The sequence below is a fragment of the Salvelinus namaycush genome, chromosome 38 (genome assembly GCF_016432855.1).
Source record: "Salvelinus namaycush isolate Seneca chromosome 38, SaNama_1.0, whole genome shotgun sequence".
Lineage (NCBI taxonomy): Eukaryota > Metazoa > Chordata > Actinopteri > Salmoniformes > Salmonidae > Salvelinus > Salvelinus namaycush.
Window position 1 is genome coordinate 19,899,013 of NC_052344.1, and position 19,045 is coordinate 19,918,057.

At 45.0% G+C, this 19,045-nt stretch overlaps 1 protein-coding gene across 4 annotated transcripts in view; it reads right to left on the minus strand.

Annotated features, from left to right (window-relative positions):
• Nucleotides 1–502: 502 nt before the first annotated feature.
• LOC120031768 (myotubularin-related protein 5-like) overlaps nucleotides 503–19,045 on the minus strand; it is a 68,014-nt gene continuing 49,471 nt past the window's right edge. For all 4 annotated transcript variants that reach the window (XM_038977575.1, XM_038977574.1, XM_038977573.1 and 1 more), the window contains 21 exons: nucleotides 18,451–18,643; nucleotides 18,222–18,349; nucleotides 17,826–18,001; nucleotides 16,316–16,452; nucleotides 15,862–16,069; nucleotides 15,238–15,434; nucleotides 13,356–13,493; nucleotides 12,045–12,140; nucleotides 11,628–11,702; nucleotides 10,074–10,246; nucleotides 9,766–9,942; nucleotides 9,493–9,594; nucleotides 9,129–9,314; nucleotides 5,059–5,185; nucleotides 4,705–4,835; nucleotides 4,205–4,447; nucleotides 4,019–4,126; nucleotides 3,564–3,769; nucleotides 3,379–3,466; nucleotides 3,161–3,292; nucleotides 503–2,996 (listed from right to left, as the gene is read on the minus strand). In XM_038977575.1, the coding sequence (XP_038833503.1) occupies nucleotides 2,898–2,996; nucleotides 3,161–3,292; nucleotides 3,379–3,466; nucleotides 3,564–3,769; nucleotides 4,019–4,126; nucleotides 4,205–4,447; nucleotides 4,705–4,835; nucleotides 5,059–5,185; nucleotides 9,129–9,314; nucleotides 9,493–9,594; nucleotides 9,766–9,942; nucleotides 10,074–10,246; nucleotides 11,628–11,702; nucleotides 12,045–12,140; nucleotides 13,356–13,493; nucleotides 15,238–15,434; nucleotides 15,862–16,069; nucleotides 16,316–16,452; nucleotides 17,826–18,001; nucleotides 18,222–18,349; nucleotides 18,451–18,643 (3,120 nt within the window). In that variant the 3' untranslated portion in view covers nucleotides 503–2,897. The remainder of the gene's footprint in view (nucleotides 2,997–3,160; nucleotides 3,293–3,378; nucleotides 3,467–3,563; nucleotides 3,770–4,018; nucleotides 4,127–4,204; nucleotides 4,448–4,704; nucleotides 4,836–5,058; nucleotides 5,186–9,128; nucleotides 9,315–9,492; nucleotides 9,595–9,765; nucleotides 9,943–10,073; nucleotides 10,247–11,627; nucleotides 11,703–12,044; nucleotides 12,141–13,355; nucleotides 13,494–15,237; nucleotides 15,435–15,861; nucleotides 16,070–16,315; nucleotides 16,453–17,825; nucleotides 18,002–18,221; nucleotides 18,350–18,450; nucleotides 18,644–19,045) is intronic.

Consider the following 19,045-nt stretch of genomic DNA (forward strand, 5'->3'; position numbering starts at 1 on the left):
TTAATGTCTTGGCTTGTGAAAGCATCAGCTTTCCTCACACACTGTCATCTCCATCACTTTACATTTTGTGAACATCTTTAGTATGTCACCGACAGTAGATTCTAACTTGTCTTTGACCTGACAGCATTTTCTTCAAAAACGTGCATGTTCTTACTTGGCGAGTCTGATTTGTTTCTCCTGCCTAGTCTAACAGTGGCTTCAGGAAGGCTAGATAGAGTTCAGAATGGTGATCCCTGACCATTAACCACTCCAGGGTGAGGCCCCTCTGGACAACCATCACCTGCATGGATACATGATTAATAGATCTGTCATATCTATTTAACCATCACATCCACTTTCATACTGGTGCTGTGTCTAACAACCAGGGAATGAGGTTGGTTTTACCTGGCTGGTGCTGTGTCTTTGAACTCATGTAGCTCTAAAATTGAGAGCTTCATAAATCAGAGACATTAACAGTTGTTACAATCTTGGACTAAATAAGAACTTGAGACGGACAAACCAGTGAAGTTTAAACCCACAGTGTTTTTGTTTTAATTCTAAAAAATATATTACATGATTGACAGACCCGGCTCAGAGGGAAACTTCGAATTTAGAGGGGGGAAAAAATCACAAATAAATTATATTGTACTGATCTGATTAATGTTGTGGATATAATCTACCCAAATCAGGAGAGATAATGGGATGAGCTGGCCTTTAAGTGTGTGTTGGGGTGGCTGGGTGTGACATTTTAAACACCCCACCTGTAAGCAAAAATGAGATTCCGTAACTCCATTCCAGAAAACCCACTAACTAGGGAGGCTAGTTCTTGCTCATACAAACACACCATTTCCACTCTGGTGTGATATTGGGGATGGACAATGTAAAAAATAAAAAAGACATGGTTTACTTATACACATTTTCCAAAAAGTAGTAGCATTAGTCACGTTAACACAGAAATAAACAAATGGCACATTGGATTCCTAATTTTAAAAATAAGTGGTGCTTGAGGAACTTTTCTTACCGAGGAGACAAAGTTAAATAAATTACTACCATAAACGTTACATACAAATCTGAGTAGTATATACAAAAGGAGTTAGACACAAATCTACAATTCAAATTTTATGTTCAACAAGACAGCAGTATAACCATATTTTACACGGCAATGTTTGTTTTAAACGAGGAGAGTGTGTCTGTTTTAACTTGAGGGCTAACCGATACTGCTCTGTAGCATAAAAAAACTAAAAATTGACTTAATTGCAATCTCACAAATTCCAGCTAAACATATTCTCTCTACAAGGCTCTAACAGACATTGACTCCTATGTACAGGCTTAAGAATAGAATGTAACAGCCTCTAGCTAAAAACACTGATTTAGACAGAAGAGCAGCGGCGAGAAAGTTGGGACTCGCTGAAGTATTACTGTTCACATAGATGCAGTTGTTCAGAAGCCAAGCTGACTCACAGACCACCAAACAAAGGCTGAGTAGGTGCACAGAGTGTGATATCTTATGCTCGGACACATGCTTTTGAGACTATTAATTGGCTGCATAATTATAGTTGGATTTGAATTATTCTAAGTGCCTTGAACACCTAACGCCCCCCTCTGGTTAAGAACTATATTACCTGAAAACAAAATTGGTTGTTTAGAGCACATTCCAATCCAACTGTCTAATACTTGTCACATGTTAAAATCCACTGGCACTTGTATAACTGAAATAGCATTTGTCTAACATTAAACCTGACCACAGAAACAGAGGGGGGGGGAGAGGGGGGTCGTATCCAGGAAGTCTGTCATGTTAGTCAGATCCAGTCTCGGCACTGTGCCATGTAGTAAACAGACTAGTCATCCATCCCTTAATCCCCTCTGCTCTGACCACAGGCCCCATCCACATTTTGTGCATAAATTAATCTTCACAAAAATATATCCCTCCTGTTCCTTCAGCATCCCTTAACATTCAACTGTAATAGTGGTTTTTGATGAAGTACAGCCCATAGCTTCTTGTGTAAACACTAATATTGTTCTGCAGACAGACTCCCTGTCCGGCGGATTTAGAATTTCCTCCTGGTTTGATCACGAGGGCTAATAACAGCATATCAACTGCTCTGGGTGTGATAACTAGGAGGACTGATCTCGCTCTGACCCAAAAATGTAACAGATCAGCTGTAAAAAATAGAAATTCTCCATAAACCGTTGAGGGCTCCCTTGGTGGTGTGTCTGGGGAATAAGAGACATCTTAGAGGGGATCTGTGAGAGTCCAACTCCTCACGGGTAAGACTCAGGCAGTGACGGGGAAACGGGAGGCTTCAACGTTAGCTAGCATCAGTTGGGGCCGATTCTGTTGTTAAAGGAAACACTCCAATTCACTTCCTGTTTTCATGGACAACAGGCATGGCTGGGCTGGAGACAAGGCTGGATAATGTAGTTCATCATTACCTCCTCCCTGGAGTGTTGAGGTGTGTGGAGGAATGGGAGTTGTAGTCTCGGAGATGGGAGGGTCTGGCTACATCTGCATGCTGGAACATGCTGGAGGCCCCAGTTAGATTACTGAGAAACTCCATCTTCAAGCTCACACAACAAACTACATCATGCTTTGTTTCTTTTAGCTCCATTTTGCATAGACATCCAGCGCAAAGAGTGGTTGTACTACCAAGGTGACAGGCTGCAGCCAGCAACACGGTGAGACAAAAGCGAGTGGTCATTCAGGGACTTCTTTCTTTCATTTTTATAACAAAAACACTGAAACGTGACATCAGTTCAACACTGAACAGCGCTCAACTGTGGAAAGGACTCTGTCTCAATCCCGCCTCCTTCTGGAGAGGAACTCCTGTGATTGGCCAGCAGAGATGTCCATCGGGTGCCTCAGCATTGCTCATTGGTTCCTGGTTGGATAGTTCCTGTTATGGTGGAGCCGTGCATCTCTAGGCATCAGAGAGGCAGCTCTGAATACTGTCCATCCACAGCTGTGCGTTGGGGCTGTCCTGCGCACAGAAGTTATACACTCTTTTGGTCGTCTTGAGCTGCCGTAGAAAGAGAACGAGAGAGGTTAAGACTGTTTGACCGTGCTTATGTTACCGTGTAGATTTCCTTTTTTACATTTGAGTCATTTAGCAAACACATTCGCTGATCATAACATGTCACAATACACATAAAAACCATCACCCTGAGGGCTCTGGTAACTCACATCGAAGAAGGCTTTCTCCTCTATGTTTTTGGGCGCTCCCATGGAGGGCGTGCCTGGAATGACAGACTCCACCTCCGCCAGCTCAATCACCCCCTTAAACTCCTTGTCCTGCCTGGTCTCATAGTATCTCAGCTAGACAGAGAGAAATCATTGTCACCGTCATCACCACCACAGTAACAATCACCATCAGTATCATCAGTCCATCTCCCTCCTCTTACCTGATGTTTGGTCTTGTCCAGCACAAACCAGCGGGGTTTCCATGGCTTCAGCAACGCGCCTTTCTTAAACAGGATACCCTCAAAACTCCTGGGAGTCAAAGATAGAAGAAACCCAGTCAGCCACTTTCGTAACACACTGAGGGGTAATGTGTTGCTGGGGCAGCGATAAGGGTGGGGGTACAGACCTGTTCTCACTCTCTGTGCTCTGGAACTGGCTGTATAGGGTGCTGGTGCTGGGGCGCCCGGCCACAGGGGTGGAGGTGGTGCTGGTCTCACGGTCCATGGCCAGGTTAATAGAGGAGCCCACTCCACTCTCCGGAAGGTACACCCCCTGAGACCGCCGCTGGTGACTCAGGTTGGACGACATCAGCAAGGAGCTGTTGAACGACGGCTAAAAGAGCGAGAGAATGGAGGAAGAGCAAGAAAACACGGAGGATATTAGATGTGGGCTAATATATTCAATAAAACACAAAGAGTTGCCACAAGAGGACAGTAGAACACATTACTATAAATCTACAAGAAGTTATTTTCAAATAATCTTCAAAAAGTCTAAGTAAGTATAAGTTTGTCAGTCAGAAGGATGGCATCCTAATAGCCAGTGAAACCCTAGGTTAGCTTCTGGTTGTCCAGCGTTTCTCACCCTGTTCTCCAGCTTGGCCTCGGTCCGTTGGTTGGCCTTGATCTTGTCCCAGGTGTCCTTCCATTTCTCTGGTGGCAGCCCCAACTCTGCCTCCAGACTCTGCAGGTCCTAGGACAGTCAGATTCATGTATAAGAATTTATACAGGGACTACTGCAGTATACTGATGGTAAGTAATCGCCACTAACCTGCAGCAGTTTGGTGATGGCGTCGGGTACCACTCTGCTGCGGCTGTCGTAGCAGGGCCAGACGATGCGTCGCTGGGACTTGGGGGTGGTTGTGTCTGGTTTGTCAGGTACCTCCTCAGCCAGCCTCTCCTGCCGGCCCCTCTGCACCAGCTCCCAGTCGTAAGACGGGCCCTCAGAAAGCGTCTCCTCTGTGTAGAAGTCCCACACCTTCAGGTTGGAGATGAAGCTGTACGGCCGCAGCACCTGGGGAAAAGAAAATAGTAAAAACACGGATTTAGCTAGTAAATGACCACATGGATTTATTTTTGTTACCACAAAACGTGCATGTAAATAAAAGTAATAATTGTAACTACAAGATCGTCTAGTACATCTTAAGTCTAAGACCGTAAAACTAAACCTCCACTTGATTAGAAAATTTATAAAATCCACTTGAATTTTCAGTAAACTTCCCCACCAGGGGGCAGTCTAACGTAACCCAGTAGAGTTCCAGGCTCACTCACCTCCTCATCCTCTGGTGAGAACATGTAGTTGAAGAAGATAGGTGTTTTCTTGTTGAGCCGGTCGATGTAATCCCACACTGACTTACACACCTGCGGGTTCTTCCTCTCCCCCTTCTCCTCATACAGAACCCCTTAATACAGACGGAAGGTTCATCAACTCACTGAACACACTCAACTGGCATACAAGTTACACTTAAACACCCAAAAGTGTACAGAATTAACCTACTTCTAAGAATTCTGATAGTATCTATGGGGTCTGGAGTTTCTCCTAACCATGTAACCTGAATCTGGAGATAGGCCATCTGATAAGTGGAAAACTCAAGCCCTTATCTGTAGAACGGAGAAAAGGCTCACCGAGCTCGATGCGTTCGTAGTCCGAGTCGAGCAGGAAGGTTCTGAAGCGGTTGGACACGTAGTGGTAGGCCAGGAACTTCAGGTAGTACTGACTGAACTCAAACTCCATGGGGAACTGAAGGTGGATCTGTAGGGGGGGACAGGATTTAAGGTAACACGTCAGTTTGCCCTTCCTCTGTTTACTGCTCAACTTCCTGATCGTCAAACATTCACTGGCCTTTTCTCAATTGGATTTACTCAACTCCTGTGTCCTCTTTCACCTCCTTTAGAAAAAGTTCAAATGTAATCGAGGAGAGGCGGCGAGGACAAGGAAAACGAGCTTAGACTCTCCTCTCCACTCACGCGTCATCAGGCGAATGTGATAAATTACATGATAAAACAGTAGCTAGTTGTACAAGACATTTTATAGATATAAGTAGCATATTGTTTTTAAACGTGTATATGCTTTTCTCCTACGAAAAAACAAACGCTGATTCAAATGGGGTGGCAGATTTCAGAACTCTTCTGCGAAGACCTCCGATAGGATACACACAGTACATTTGGAAAGTATTCATACCTCTTAACTTTTTTCAGATGTTGTTACGTTACAGCCTTATTCTAAAATGTATTAAATTGTTTTTTCTCAATCTACCCACAATACCCCATAATGACAAAGTAAAAACTGTTTAGACATTTTTGCAAATGTATTAAAAATTTTAAACTGAAAAACCACATTACAAAAGTATTCAGACGCTTTACTTAGTACTTCGTTGAAGCAGCTTTGGCAGCGATTACAGCCTAGTGTCTTCTTGGGTATGACGCTACAAGCTTGGCACACCTGTATTTGGGAAGTTTCTCCCATTTTTCACTGCTGATCCTCTCAAGCTCTGTCAGGTTGGATGGGGAGCGTCGCTGCACATCTATTTTCAGGTCTCTCCAGAGATGTTCGATTGGGTTCAAGTCTGGGCGACTCAAGGACATTCAGAAACTTGTCCCCGAAGCCACTCCTGTGAGTCTTGGCTGTGAGCTTTGGGTGGTGTCCTGTTGGAAGGTGAACCTTTGCCCCAGTCTGAGGTCCTGAGCGCTTTGGAGCAGGTTTTCATCAAGGATCTCTGTACTTTGCTCTGTTCATCTTTCCCTCAATCCTGACTAGTCTCCCAGTCCCTGCCACTAAAAAACATCTGCCACCACCATGCTTCACCGTAGGGATGGTGCCAGGTTTCCTCCAAAGAGTTCAATCTTGTTTCTCATGGTCTGAGAGTCCTTAGGTGCCTTTTGGCAAACTCCAAGATGGTTGTCATGTGCCTTTTACTGAGGACTGGCTTCCATCTGGCCACTCTACCATAAAGGCCTGCTTCTCTACCATAAAGGCCTGCTTGGTGGAGTGCTGCAGAGATGGTTGTCTTTCTGGAAGATTCTCCCATCTGAGGAATTCTGTCACCTCCCTGACCAAGGCCCTTCTCCCCCGATTGCTCAGTTTGGCCGGGCGGCCAGCTCTAGTAAGAGTCTTGATGGTTCCAAACTTCTTCCATTTAAGAATGACGGAGGACACTGTGTTCTTGGGGACCTTCAATGCTGCAGACATTTTTTGGTACCCCAGATCTGTGCCTCGACACAATCCTGTCTCAGAACTCCACGGACAATTCTTTCGAACTCATGGCTTGGTTTTTGCTCTGACATGCACTTTTAACTGTGGGACCTTATATAGACAGGTGTGTGCCTATCCAAATCATGTCCAATCAATTGAATTTACCACAGGTGGACTCAAATCAAGTAATATTTTTTACCCCCTTTTTTCTCCCAAAAGTTGATCCAGTCTCATCACTGCAACTCCCCAATAGGCTCAGGAGAGGCGAAGGTGGAGTCATGCGTCCTCAAACACGGCTAACTCCTTAACACCCGCCAGTTTAACCCGGAAGCCAGCCGCACCAATGTGTCAGAGGAAACACCGTTCAACTGGCGACCAGAGTCAGTCTGCAGGCACCCGGCCCGCCTCAAGGAGTTCCTAGGGCGCGATGAGCCAAGTAAAGCCCTCCCAGCCAAACCCTACCCTAACGACGCTGGGCCAATTGTGTGCCATCCTATTGAACTCCCGGCAACAGCCAGTTGTGGCACAGACCGGGAATGAACCCGGATCTGTTGTGGCACAGACCGGGAATGGACCCGGATCTGTAGTAACGCATCCAGCACTGCAATGCAGTGCCTTAGATCGCTGCGCCACCCGGTAGGCCCAGGATCTGAATACGTATGTAAATAAGGTCTGTTTTTATTTTTTCATAAATTTGCAAAAAATTCAAAAAAAACTGTTTTCACTTTGTAATTTTAAGGTAGTGTGTGTAGATTGATGAGTATGTTTTTTAAGAAATTAAATAATTTTTGAGTTACGTTTTAGTCTAACGTAACAAAATGTGGAAAAAGTAAAGGGGTCTGAATACCTTCCGAATGAACTGTATGACTATCCTCGATGAAAGGTGGCTTTCGAGGAGGGGAGGAAACTCTTCCATTTGCCTACCCTTCAAAATTGACACGCTCCTGGACCACTTAGGACAGACTTTCACCCAAATGAGAAAGGGCCACAGAGTCAGCAGACTCTGCACTCTCTCAAACAAATGTTTGGATGAAGGGGAAAGGAGGAAGACATGTTAAAACTTTTAAATAATCTGTTCTAGCACATCCATATAACAGGATGGTCGGACATAGCGTACTCATCTGATTACATTGAGGAAATATTTGATCCAGGTTAATAGTTCTTGGCTGAGCTTTGTAACATAGTTTACATGAAGAAGACTATTTAAAGACAGTCTAGGCAGAGAGAGAAAGGATTCTAGTGAGATACGGGTCATTCCACCAATTAGGTGCCTTTTGAGTAGCATGAAAAACTGAAAAAAATTACATTTTATTTCACCTAATTTTAACATTGTTAAAAAGAGCACATGTTCAACTTAAAAAATAAAATAAAAATCCCCATCTCAAGAGGTTAACTAAAATGACTGTAGTAAATCTTGAATTATCCATAAATCCCCTTGTGACAGCGGAAATGGAAGATTGTTGTGTGAAACAGGGAGGGGCAACAATGCAAGCTTCACCAATAAGTTGTTTAAACATTTCTAGCCCGTCTGTCTATGGGTAACAGGGTTGACGTGTTATGCTCGACCTACTCAGTTACCACCAAACGGCCAAAAAGAGTAGAACCAGCCCACCGGCGGCTTCACTCTATGATTTGATGGTTCTTTTGAATGAAAAAAAAAGGATAAAATTAATAGTTTCCCCATATTAAAATGAGAGTTCATGTGACAGGGTTGACCTTAAAATGAATCACATGAAATAATCATCTTCAGAAATGACTATCAAAGCAACAAAATAACTAGTGTTTTTACAATGATGTTGTTGGGATTGAGTGGGTTAAAAATCTTCCTACAAGTCAGAGGACACACAATGTATTCATTTTTCCATTCGGTCTATATTCAAGGGCATTTCATTTAATATAATTTTAAAATTCAATATTGTGTACAATTTCTACATAAAACATCAAAGGGACGCAAAAAGCACTCATTATGGGAACGACCCAGATACACTGAGTGTACAAAATATTAAGAACACCTGCTCTGTCCATGACAGACCAGGTGAATCCAGGTGAAAGCTACGATCCCTTATTGGTGTCACCTGTTAAACTGAGGCTGTTCTGAGGGCAAAAGGGAGGTGCAACTCAATATTAGGAAGGTGTTCCTAATGTTTTGTACACATTGTTCGTCCCTGTATGTGTAATAAGAACACTACTGACAGTAACAGGGGGTTCAATAGAGCAAGCCAGTGTGAAGCTGGGATCATAAATACAGACAGGACGACTGAAACCCTCTGCCAGAAACGCATCAAACACGCGAGTCCACGTCACTGGCCAGGGGAAAAATGCACTGTCACACTCTGGTAAACGCACGCACATGTTTACTCAGACACACACCTATACAGATAAATAGAAGAATCCAGGTGATATGGGTAAAGTAGCTGACATGTAAACACCCAGTGACACGGTTAGACAAACACACTTTACTGTCACACCTGCACTCATAAAACCCACCCCCACACGTACATACCTGGTGCACGCAGTCGAGAAACTGCAGGAACACAGGTGTGAAGCCGCTGCTCTGGCTGGCCAGGGTCTGGGCGCCGCGATGACTGAACCTGTGGCCAAACGACAGCCACTCCTTCTCCACCAGCAGGCGGAAGCCATCGAAGGTCCGGTAGTATGGGTCTGACAGAAGCTGGACCAGAGACACCACCTAGAGACAGAATCGGTGCGATAGTCACAGACAGGATGACTGTAATTTATAGGTTACCTAAACAGCGGAGTGAGGAGACAGACCGTTAGCACAGGCAGAGACAGGGTTGAGACCTACATTAGCTGTGAGAGGTGTGTGTAAGCATTGCCAGTACGTTTAGGGAGTACGTGTGTTATACCTGAGTAGTGACGTCCCAGCCGTCCTCCAGACTGACCATGACTGACGAGCCTGTGTCCAACAACTCTACCACCAGGACAGACACCTGCAGAACTCTGTGGAGCTGGACACACAAACGTCATGACAAAACCACTTAAATCATACACACATGAACTTATGCAGTCAGGATAAACATACAAAAACAAAATGCATCCATAGGTCACTCTCTTACACAATACATACACTTTTACAGTTGCACATGCTAACACACACACACAATGAATGAGAGCATTACCAGGCACATCCATTCGGACTCCTCCAGGCAGCGGTGGAAGGTCATGCTGGGTTCAGAGGTGGCTGAGCTGGGAACACAGGCCTTGATCAGCTTCTTAAAGCTGTTCTTCACCTGACGCACGTCACACACCTCGATGGGCACCACCTCCCACTGCTGGAACGAGTCCTGCTTACCACCCTGATGATATGGGACAAACAGAGATCAAGGTTCAATGATACCAACACCTCCAAAGACTTGTGAGATATTAGGTCTTTATCAATATTCAAATCAGTAGACAGTCCAGTGTAGTATTGTGTATTGGCAGTTACCTTGAGCTGTGTCTTGTCTCCGATGATGTAGAGGTAGGCCCTCTGCTGTTTGAGGAACAGGGCCTCGCTGGGGCCCCCGTTGGGCTGGGGAGACTCCTTACTGGACAGCCTGTTCCCCACTTCTGGGTTGTAGGCACTCAGACGCCCACTGCCCCGGATACTGCCCCACTTCCCTGGAGCACACACATACAGGTAAAGGTTTTAGAGGGGGTTATCACACACATACAGGTGAGGTTTTAGAGGGGGTTATCACAAACATACAGGGAGAGATTTTAGAGGGGGTTATCACACACATACAGGGAGAGGTTTTAGAGGGGGTTATCACACACACACAGGGAGAGGTTTTAGAGGGGGTTATCACACACACATATGGAGAGGTTTTAGAAGGGGTTATCACACACACACAGGGAGAGGTTTTAGAGGGGGTTATCACACACACAGGTAGAGGTTTTAGAGGGGGTTATCACAAACATACAGGGAGAGGTTTTAGAGGGGGTTATCACACACATACAGGGAGAGGTTTTAGAGGGGGTTATCACAAACATACATGGAGAGGTTTTAGAGGGGGTTATCACAAACATACAGGGAGAGGTTTTAGAGGGGGTTATCACACACATACAGGGAGAGGTTTTAGAGGGGGTCATCACACACATACACACAGGTAAATGTTTTAGAGGGGGTCATCACACACACACAGGTAGAGGTTTTAAAGGGGGTTATCACACACATACAGGGAGAGGTTTTAGAGGGGATCATCACACACACACACAGGTAGAGGTTTTAGAGGGGGTCATCACACACACACACAGGTAGAGGTTTTAGAGGGGGTCATCACACACACACAGGTAGAGGTTTTAGAGGGGGTCATCACACACATACAGGTAGAGGTTTTAGAGGGGGTAATCATACACACACAGGTAGGTTTTAGAGGGGGTAATCATACACACACAGGTAGAGGTTTTAGAGGGGGTAATCATACACACACAGGTAGGTTTTAGATGGGGTCATCACACACACAGGTAGAGGTTTTAGAGGGGGTAATCATACACACACAGGTAGGTTTTAGAGGGGGTTATCACACACATACAGGTAGAGGTTTTAGAGGGGGTTATCAGACACATACAGGTAGAGGTTATAGAGGGGGTTATCACACACACACAGTATTTTGCTAAATAGGCTATATGTGAAAATGATGCTCCAAACCTAACAACGCTGGAAAAACATGAGTCATCAGACCACTCACAGCACACAGTAGTAATCAAACACAGAACAGAAACATGGACAAACAGTACAATCTGCAGCAGGGTGTGTGGAGTCAACGGCCCACTAGAAAAGCATGCAAACAGATGCCTAGAAAGAAGAAGAGAATCTCGCCAACAAAGAGATTGGACAACAAAAGGTTAGTCCTGAGAGAGCGAGACACACACTAGGACATCACAGGGAAAGAGGGACCAACGGGCAGGGGTGCCAGCCAACGCAGACAGACTGACTGACTTCACTGTTAAGAGTCCTGATTGGTTAGATTGGGGAGCTAGGGGTCGGTGCATACTGTACCTCCAGGGGGGTTTCTGGCCTTGCCTGAAACTCTGGGCTGAGAGAGGGAGATGACCCTCGCCCTTTGACCCAGAGCTGAGGTCAAATGACACAGAGATGATGCCCGTTAACCAACACCATAGACCATAGGGAGAGATGGTTTCACACAGCTATACATACACACAGGCCCAAATATTGATAAGCTATGGAGATGCGTTATTATTCAGGTAACATAACCACCATTCCTCTTTGGGTTAAAACACACTCGCATGTCAATTTGTTCCAGTGAATGTTCCTTGGCATGTAATTGTAGGGCAAGTCACAATACAATCCCAAACCAAACCTAGAACTAAGACATTCCTTGCAAAGGAAGTTTCAATGAACTAATTGACGCAAGTAACACAACCATATACAAACACAGTAAAACCACAATCTCACCTCCGCGGCTGAAGGTTCCAGGTACGTCCTCCTTGCCTCCCATCACCTGTTTCATCAGAGCTCCGATCTTAGGCTGCCTCAGCTTATCTGACGAGTCTGGATATAGACACAGGCAAAGGGTCACAAACTCTGGCTTAAGAGAGAGTGTGTGTGTTTCAGGGTTTCCTTTAGGAAAATGTGGCGCTGGACATTTGATCGACAGCATAATTCACCAAACATTTGAGAAATGTACCAGACCTATATGCATTGGGTGTGTAACCTGACTAGCGCATCCACCCACGGTGCTCAGAATGACTGAAATCACATCTTGATTATGATAAGGCACTTAACAGAACATGCAACTCGAGGATGCAACGGCTCGCGTCCTTCCGAATTCCGAAGTGCACTTTGAAGATGTTAGAACAACGGTCCACATTCACTTTTCCTCAGCTAACAAGACGAGTAAGGAACAAGAAAATCACTAGCCTGTGTCAATCTACTGTCCACCATTGCAGAACATTTTACCTATTCTATTTGTCAGCTTGTCATTCTGTGCGAGAAAGAAATGGCCTATTCCAAACAGACTGGGACAATAGATCCCAAATGCATCCAACCAGTACATCAAAATTAAAAGCATCGAGGCTCATGCACAGATCAGAAGGTTTAGCTTAAAATGTTGATAAACGATTATTTATTCACATTATAAGCGCAGCAATGCGCACACGGCAGTTATAGGCTACACGCTAATATTAGTTCCATAATGCAATTAGCGTAAAAACACTGTTGCAGCACATCAGAGATCTAAAGATGCAACAACTAGCATGGATTGCTAATATGACTAGGATTGTGTTTTTGGCTACTGGACAATGAAAGACAGTTGATTGAAATAAAAATAGTAGCTCTTTAATGCTGGCTATCAAAACAGTTAACACGTAATTGCATTTAAAATTGTTGTGCGATGATTGGGCTTATAAAAGCTCTGGCGCTGTTTTACAGATATTCCCCCCCCCCAAAAAATCCTCTGTATCTGTATGTGCGTGTGATAAATAAGAATCATAACGACTAAAGAAAATAAACACATCCCAAATTAATTCCATGAAATTATGCAAATTAACCTATAGACCGATAAGCATGATCCGGTCAAATGTATTTCCATCGACTGGTATTTCCAGCAACGAATAGGCTAAAAAGCATTATTTTGAAATGGGATTATGTTATTTTTTGTGGGACAATTGGCCGGTGCCAATTTATCATCTTCTCGTACATTTTTTTGGGACAAAAGCCAGGTATTACTGGCTAACGGAAACCCTGATGTGTATGTGTGTGTCCTACCTGAGGTGCTCATGTGAGTGGAGGTGAAGCCGCCGAGTGTGTTCCTGCCACTGGGCTCACAGTAGGAGGGCATGGAGCTGATGATCGCCTGCATGTACTTCTCCTGCTCCAGGCTGGTCGAGTCGGCCTGGGAGGGGCCTGGGGAAGGGTCACAACTGTCAATCACCACTGGTTTATGCAGCTTTGCATGCTGGGTATAAAATGCTGAAGACTAAAAAATGCTGCTCAAGCTATAAGGGACATGCTGTGCATTTCAATGCATCTAAAGTGTTTGTCTATTTGCTCATTGTTTCTGATGAGTTGAGACTTATACTTCCACATTAAATTGCTACTGATATACAGTTGAAGTCAGAAGTTTACATACACCTTAGCCAAATACATTTAAACTCAGTTTCACAATTCCTGACATTTAATCCTTGTAAAAATGCCCCGTCTTAGGTCAGTTAGGATCACCACTTTATTTTAAGAATGTGAAATGTCAGAATAATAGTAGAGAGAATGATTTATTTCAGCTTGTAAGGTTTGTAAGCCTCCTTGCTCGCACACACTTTTTCAGTTCTGCCCACAAATTTTCTATGGGATTTAGGTCAGGGCTTTGTGATTGCCACTCCAATACCTTGACTTTGTTGTCCTTAAGCTATTTTGCCACAACTTTGGAAGTATGCTTGGGGTCATTGTCCATTTGGAAGACCCATTTGCGACCAAGCTTTAACTTCCTGACTGATGTCTTGATATGTTGCTTCAATATATCCACATAATTGTCCTGCCTCATGATGCCATCTATTTTGTGAAGTGCACCAGTTCATCCTGCAGCAAAGCACCCCCACAACTGCCAACCCTGTGCTTCACGGTTGGGATGGTGTTCTTCGGTTTGCAAGCCTCCCCCTTTTTCCTCAAAACATAACGATGATCATTATGGCCAAACAGTTCTATTTTTGTTTCATCAGACCAGAGGACATTTCTCCAAAAAGTACGATCTTTGTCCCCATGTGGAGTTGCAAACCGTAGTCTGGCTTTTTTATGGTGGTTTTGGAGCAGTGGCTTCTTCCTTGCTGAGCGGCCTTTCAGGTTATGTCGATATAGCGTATTACTGTGGATATATACCTGTTTCCTCCAGCATCTTCACAAGGTCCATTGCTGTTGTTCTGGGATTGATTTGCACTTTTCGCACCAAAGTACGTTCATCTCTAGGAGACAGAACACGTCTCCTTTCTGAGCGTTATAACGGCTGCGTGGTCCCATGGTGTTTATACTTGCGTAATATTGTTTGTACAGATGAATGTGGTACCTTCAGGCGTTTGGAAATTGCTCCCAAGGATGAACCAGACTTGTGGAGGTCTACAATTGTTTTTCTGATGTCTTGGCTGATTTCTTTTGATTTTCCCATGATGTCAAGCAAAGAGGCATGAGTTTGAAGTTAGGCCTTGAAATATATCCACAGGTACACCTCCAATTGATTCAAATGATGCCAATTAGCCTATCAGAAGCTTCTAAAGCCATGACATCATTTTCTGGAATTTTCCAAGCTGTTTAAAGGCACAGTCAACTTAGTGCATGTAAACTTCTGACCCACTGGAATTGTGATACAGTGAATTATAAGTGAAATAATCTATCTGTAAACAATTGTTGGAAAAAAAACTTGTCATGTATAAAGTAGATGTCCTAACCGACTTGCCAAAACTATAGTTTGTTAACAAGAAATGTGTGGAGTGGTTGAAAAACGAGTTTTAATGACTCCAACCTAAATGTATGTAAACTTCCGACTTCAACTGTAGCTGGCTTTGGAGTGGTTTGGCGTGTTTTATTATTCCTAAACAAAGCCCAACATCCCCAGTCATTCCCTTAAAGACACCATCTAACTAACTTTTAGTGTGTGTCGTACCGGCGCTGGGGGCATTGGGGGACTTGAAGAAGCCCACCACTCCCTTAGCATGGAGGCCTGCAGAGCGCAGCAGCACAGCCTTGGTACGAGAGTTCCTCCAGCACACCACAGGGAAACGGTTCTGTCTGTAACAGCGGGAGATGCGCTGGATGGTGGAGTCTGGGATGCTCTGGGGCACGATCAACAGGCCGGGGTAACTGGTAACACACACAGACAGAGAGAGAGAGAGCGAGAGCGAGCAGAGGGAGTTAGGGTCGAGATGACATTCTGTTCATGTCACTGCAGAATGTCATGACCACAAGATAATGTCATGTGTTTAAATATATTTGTTCATTGGCCCACTGCATATCAAGTTCCATCAAAGTAAAACGACTGAATGTTGATTTATATAAATGTCAAGATCAAACGTGTACATTCAACCAGAATCCAAAACTTAGACTAAACTCAGGAAGTTACTTGAAACATGGTCCATATACAGTTTGACCATAAACCTACCACATGCAATTGAGATTCCCTAAAAGCGAAGAGTATCGAAGGGGCGTGTTTTTTGTGAGTCCCACATGAGATTTGGCGGTGAACCCGTCGTAAAAACATGTTCTATCTGCGGTTGGACCGTGAACTTACCTCCTGCAGACGGTGTACATGCGGTTGACGGTGGAGATGCGGAAGGGCTCGTTCTTGGAGCGCGTCAGGCTGTTACTGAGCGTGCCCAGTCCTAGCCGCTGATAGTCACGGCAACAGGCGCGCTCCACCACGTTGCTCATGGTCTGTCTGTCCGAGGAGCGGATGGTGGAAGACAGGGTGAGGGAGCCCTGGTCCAACTCCTCTGAGACTGTAGCAGACACACAGACAGTCAGAGACAGTCTACACTGGTCTACTACATCAGGTCAAACACTGTAGAGACCATTCAACATTTTAATTTCTGAAAGTTAAACAGCAACTCAAGACTTTCACATAAAACATGTATTTATGTCAATGTGTGGATCTTGCACCAGTTGCGTGGAATGCGTGGATCTTAAGTCAAAATGCCACCCTAAACCTTGACGTTGCTACTTGAGTTGTCAACACCATGGCCTACCGGAGAGCTCATCCTCGTCCAGCTCTGACTGCAGGCTGCTCCTGTTCTCCCAGGTGGGAGGTGAGTACTTCTTCCGGGTCACATGCTGTCGACCGATCGTCCTCTTGGCGCTCTTCACCAGGTTTTTGGAAAGTGTCCTTTGGAAGGGTGGAGGGAGAAAAGGTAAGAGGAGGAGTAGAGAGGGAAGAGAGATGTAAAAGGGTTCAAAACATAGTTAACTTCAGTTAAAGCTAAACTTTATGACTTCTACTTCCTGGATCACATTCATTTGGGCACACCATAGCAAAACACTTTGCAACAGAAAATGAAAACAAGCGTTTCTTATTGAACAAGTTTAGATCGCACCTCCCTGTTTTGGCCTGTTTGCTTCCATTTCATGTCAAATGAATACAACCCTGGTTAGAAATGTAAAGGTACAAATGCACTGACTGGGTACTTAGAAGTTTAATTAACCAGTTCATTAAATCCAAGGCACATCCCTAATGCAGACTCGGCGGTAGTCTGTATGCATAATTAAAGCTAATGAATGCATTAAAAGACTGCTAGTTGTGCCTGCTCACTGCTGCAGGGGGGTTGGGCCCGCATTGTCGTGAGGTTAATATCAGTGAATGAATGGAGTCTTTTAGTGGCGTGACGACTCGGGGAGGAGATGGAAACACCAGGGACAAACATGGAGGTGCCATCACTGTTTCCACTGCTGCATTACTCAACCGATAGAAGCCAGCTCTCTGAGAGCTTGTGCTCTTTTCATACCCCAGATGAGAGAACGGGAAAAATTAGTGACAGGGAGAGAGAGAGAGTGGGGGATGATAAAGTAAAAGGGAACTCTGGGGGTCTACTGGCAGTGACAGTGGACAGAATAGAGTGTAGGATGTGAAGCTGCATTCCTCTGTACTGACCCTGCCTGGAATAAGTCAGTGTGCAGCCAGCAGAACTAAACAGTCTGCATGCTATATGGACCATTTGTGGTTACACAAGAACAAGGGTTCACACTCACTGAAGCATTTACACTCGCAAGCAGAAGGTCTATGAAACCTGTTTAATGAATACATCACACCAGACACTGACTTTAAATCAGAGACCATCAGATAAAAACGCCCAAGGTTTGGATATATTCTAAACTGTCAGGACGGTTATGAAATGTAGGGCAATAATGTAGACTACTATATCTCCAGAGGCTGCTGCTTGGGGCAGGTCTGATATTCAGCTCACATTACAGTGCTGGGGTGTCATCTGTGACCCACATCCTTTAGTGAGTAAGCACTTTTTAATTGGATGTTCTGTACTTGACCTGGAGGATGTGAGAGGAGTGAAACGTCTTACAGATTTACACTCTCTCATTACTAATAATCTGCCGACTGACGATAAAACTGGAACGGTACTGACGTTTTATACAACGCTGATGTGAGTTGAAATGTGTTTGGCATGTGTATGCTCTTCCTGTTTCCTTTTAGTGTTGTTTTGGTTCTTGTGGTTGACGTGCGTGTTCGTTATATCGGTCTTGTCTTACTTTATTGACTGGTTCTTGTCCTTGGTCTTGTGTTCGACCAACGTCTTGCCACTCTGGCCCACGGTGAAGGCGAAGGTTCCCTGGACGTGCTGTGGGTAGCGGAGCTTGTGCATGTGCTTCCGGAACACCTCGGCCAGGTCCGACGCCACCTCCTCATCAAACGCTATCTTCAGCAGCTACAGGAGGAGGAGGGCGATATTAGGAGAAGTGTCAAAAAAACACAAATGAATGAGTGTTCTGTCAAATTTTAAATGGAGAGAGTTACAAAGCAGAATGAGAGTGGGGGGGTGGGAGTAGCAGGGTTGAGGGAGGAGAAGCTATGAAGGCCTAGGGGCTTGGTGCTTAGGCAGTAGGGTGATGGATATGAGGGTGGCAGGATGGAGGGTAGATGTGTACCTGGAAAGTGCAGGAGCGTAGCTGAAGACCCTCCTGTATGAACTGGTCCATGGACAGACTGACAGAGATCCTCTTCTCCTTAGTCAGGGAGGCGATGGGGAACGACCGAGTCACCACCTGCTCACCCACTGCACAGCAACAACACTCAGGGTTAGAGAGAAAGTGTGTGTGCATGTGTGTATTACTGCTAACATGTGTGTGCATGTTTGTGTTTTCAACACCCTCTTACCCAGCGGGTCGTTAGGCGTGCCCTTGAAGATGAGGCGGTAGGTGGTGAGGAAGATGGCCCCCTCGGCAGGGAGGAGGGGTGGACCTCCCAAGGCCCCCGTGGCCTCCTCCCGGCCGTCTGAGATCAGGTGCACCCGCATGCCGTCCATCACCAGCTCCTCCCCCGCCAGAAGAATGGGCCTCAGAAGCTTGGGCTGCAGCACGAGAGAGGGAGGAGTGAAGGAGAGAAGAGGAAAGGGGGAAGAGATTGGGGACAAGAAGAGACAGGGAGGGCAGAGGAAGAGAAGGAAGAGGTAGATGTGGGGTAAAGAAACGAGAAGAGTTGATAATTGATGGAAGGAGAAAAGAAAGCAGATTGAGTAGCGGGACATGGTAGGTAAGGATGAGAGGGAAAGAGAGAGACAGTAGAAGAGCTGTTAGTGCTCTATGTCCAACAGAACTCAAATGTATAAGCCATCCTTACATTGGTGGTTCTATATTTCAAACCAAATTAGAGCAAATTCACCACAACAAATGGCACACGTCAATCCAGATGCATGTTGAAGCACAAACGTATCACACGACAGACAGTTGAAAACAGAGACATCAAAATGGAG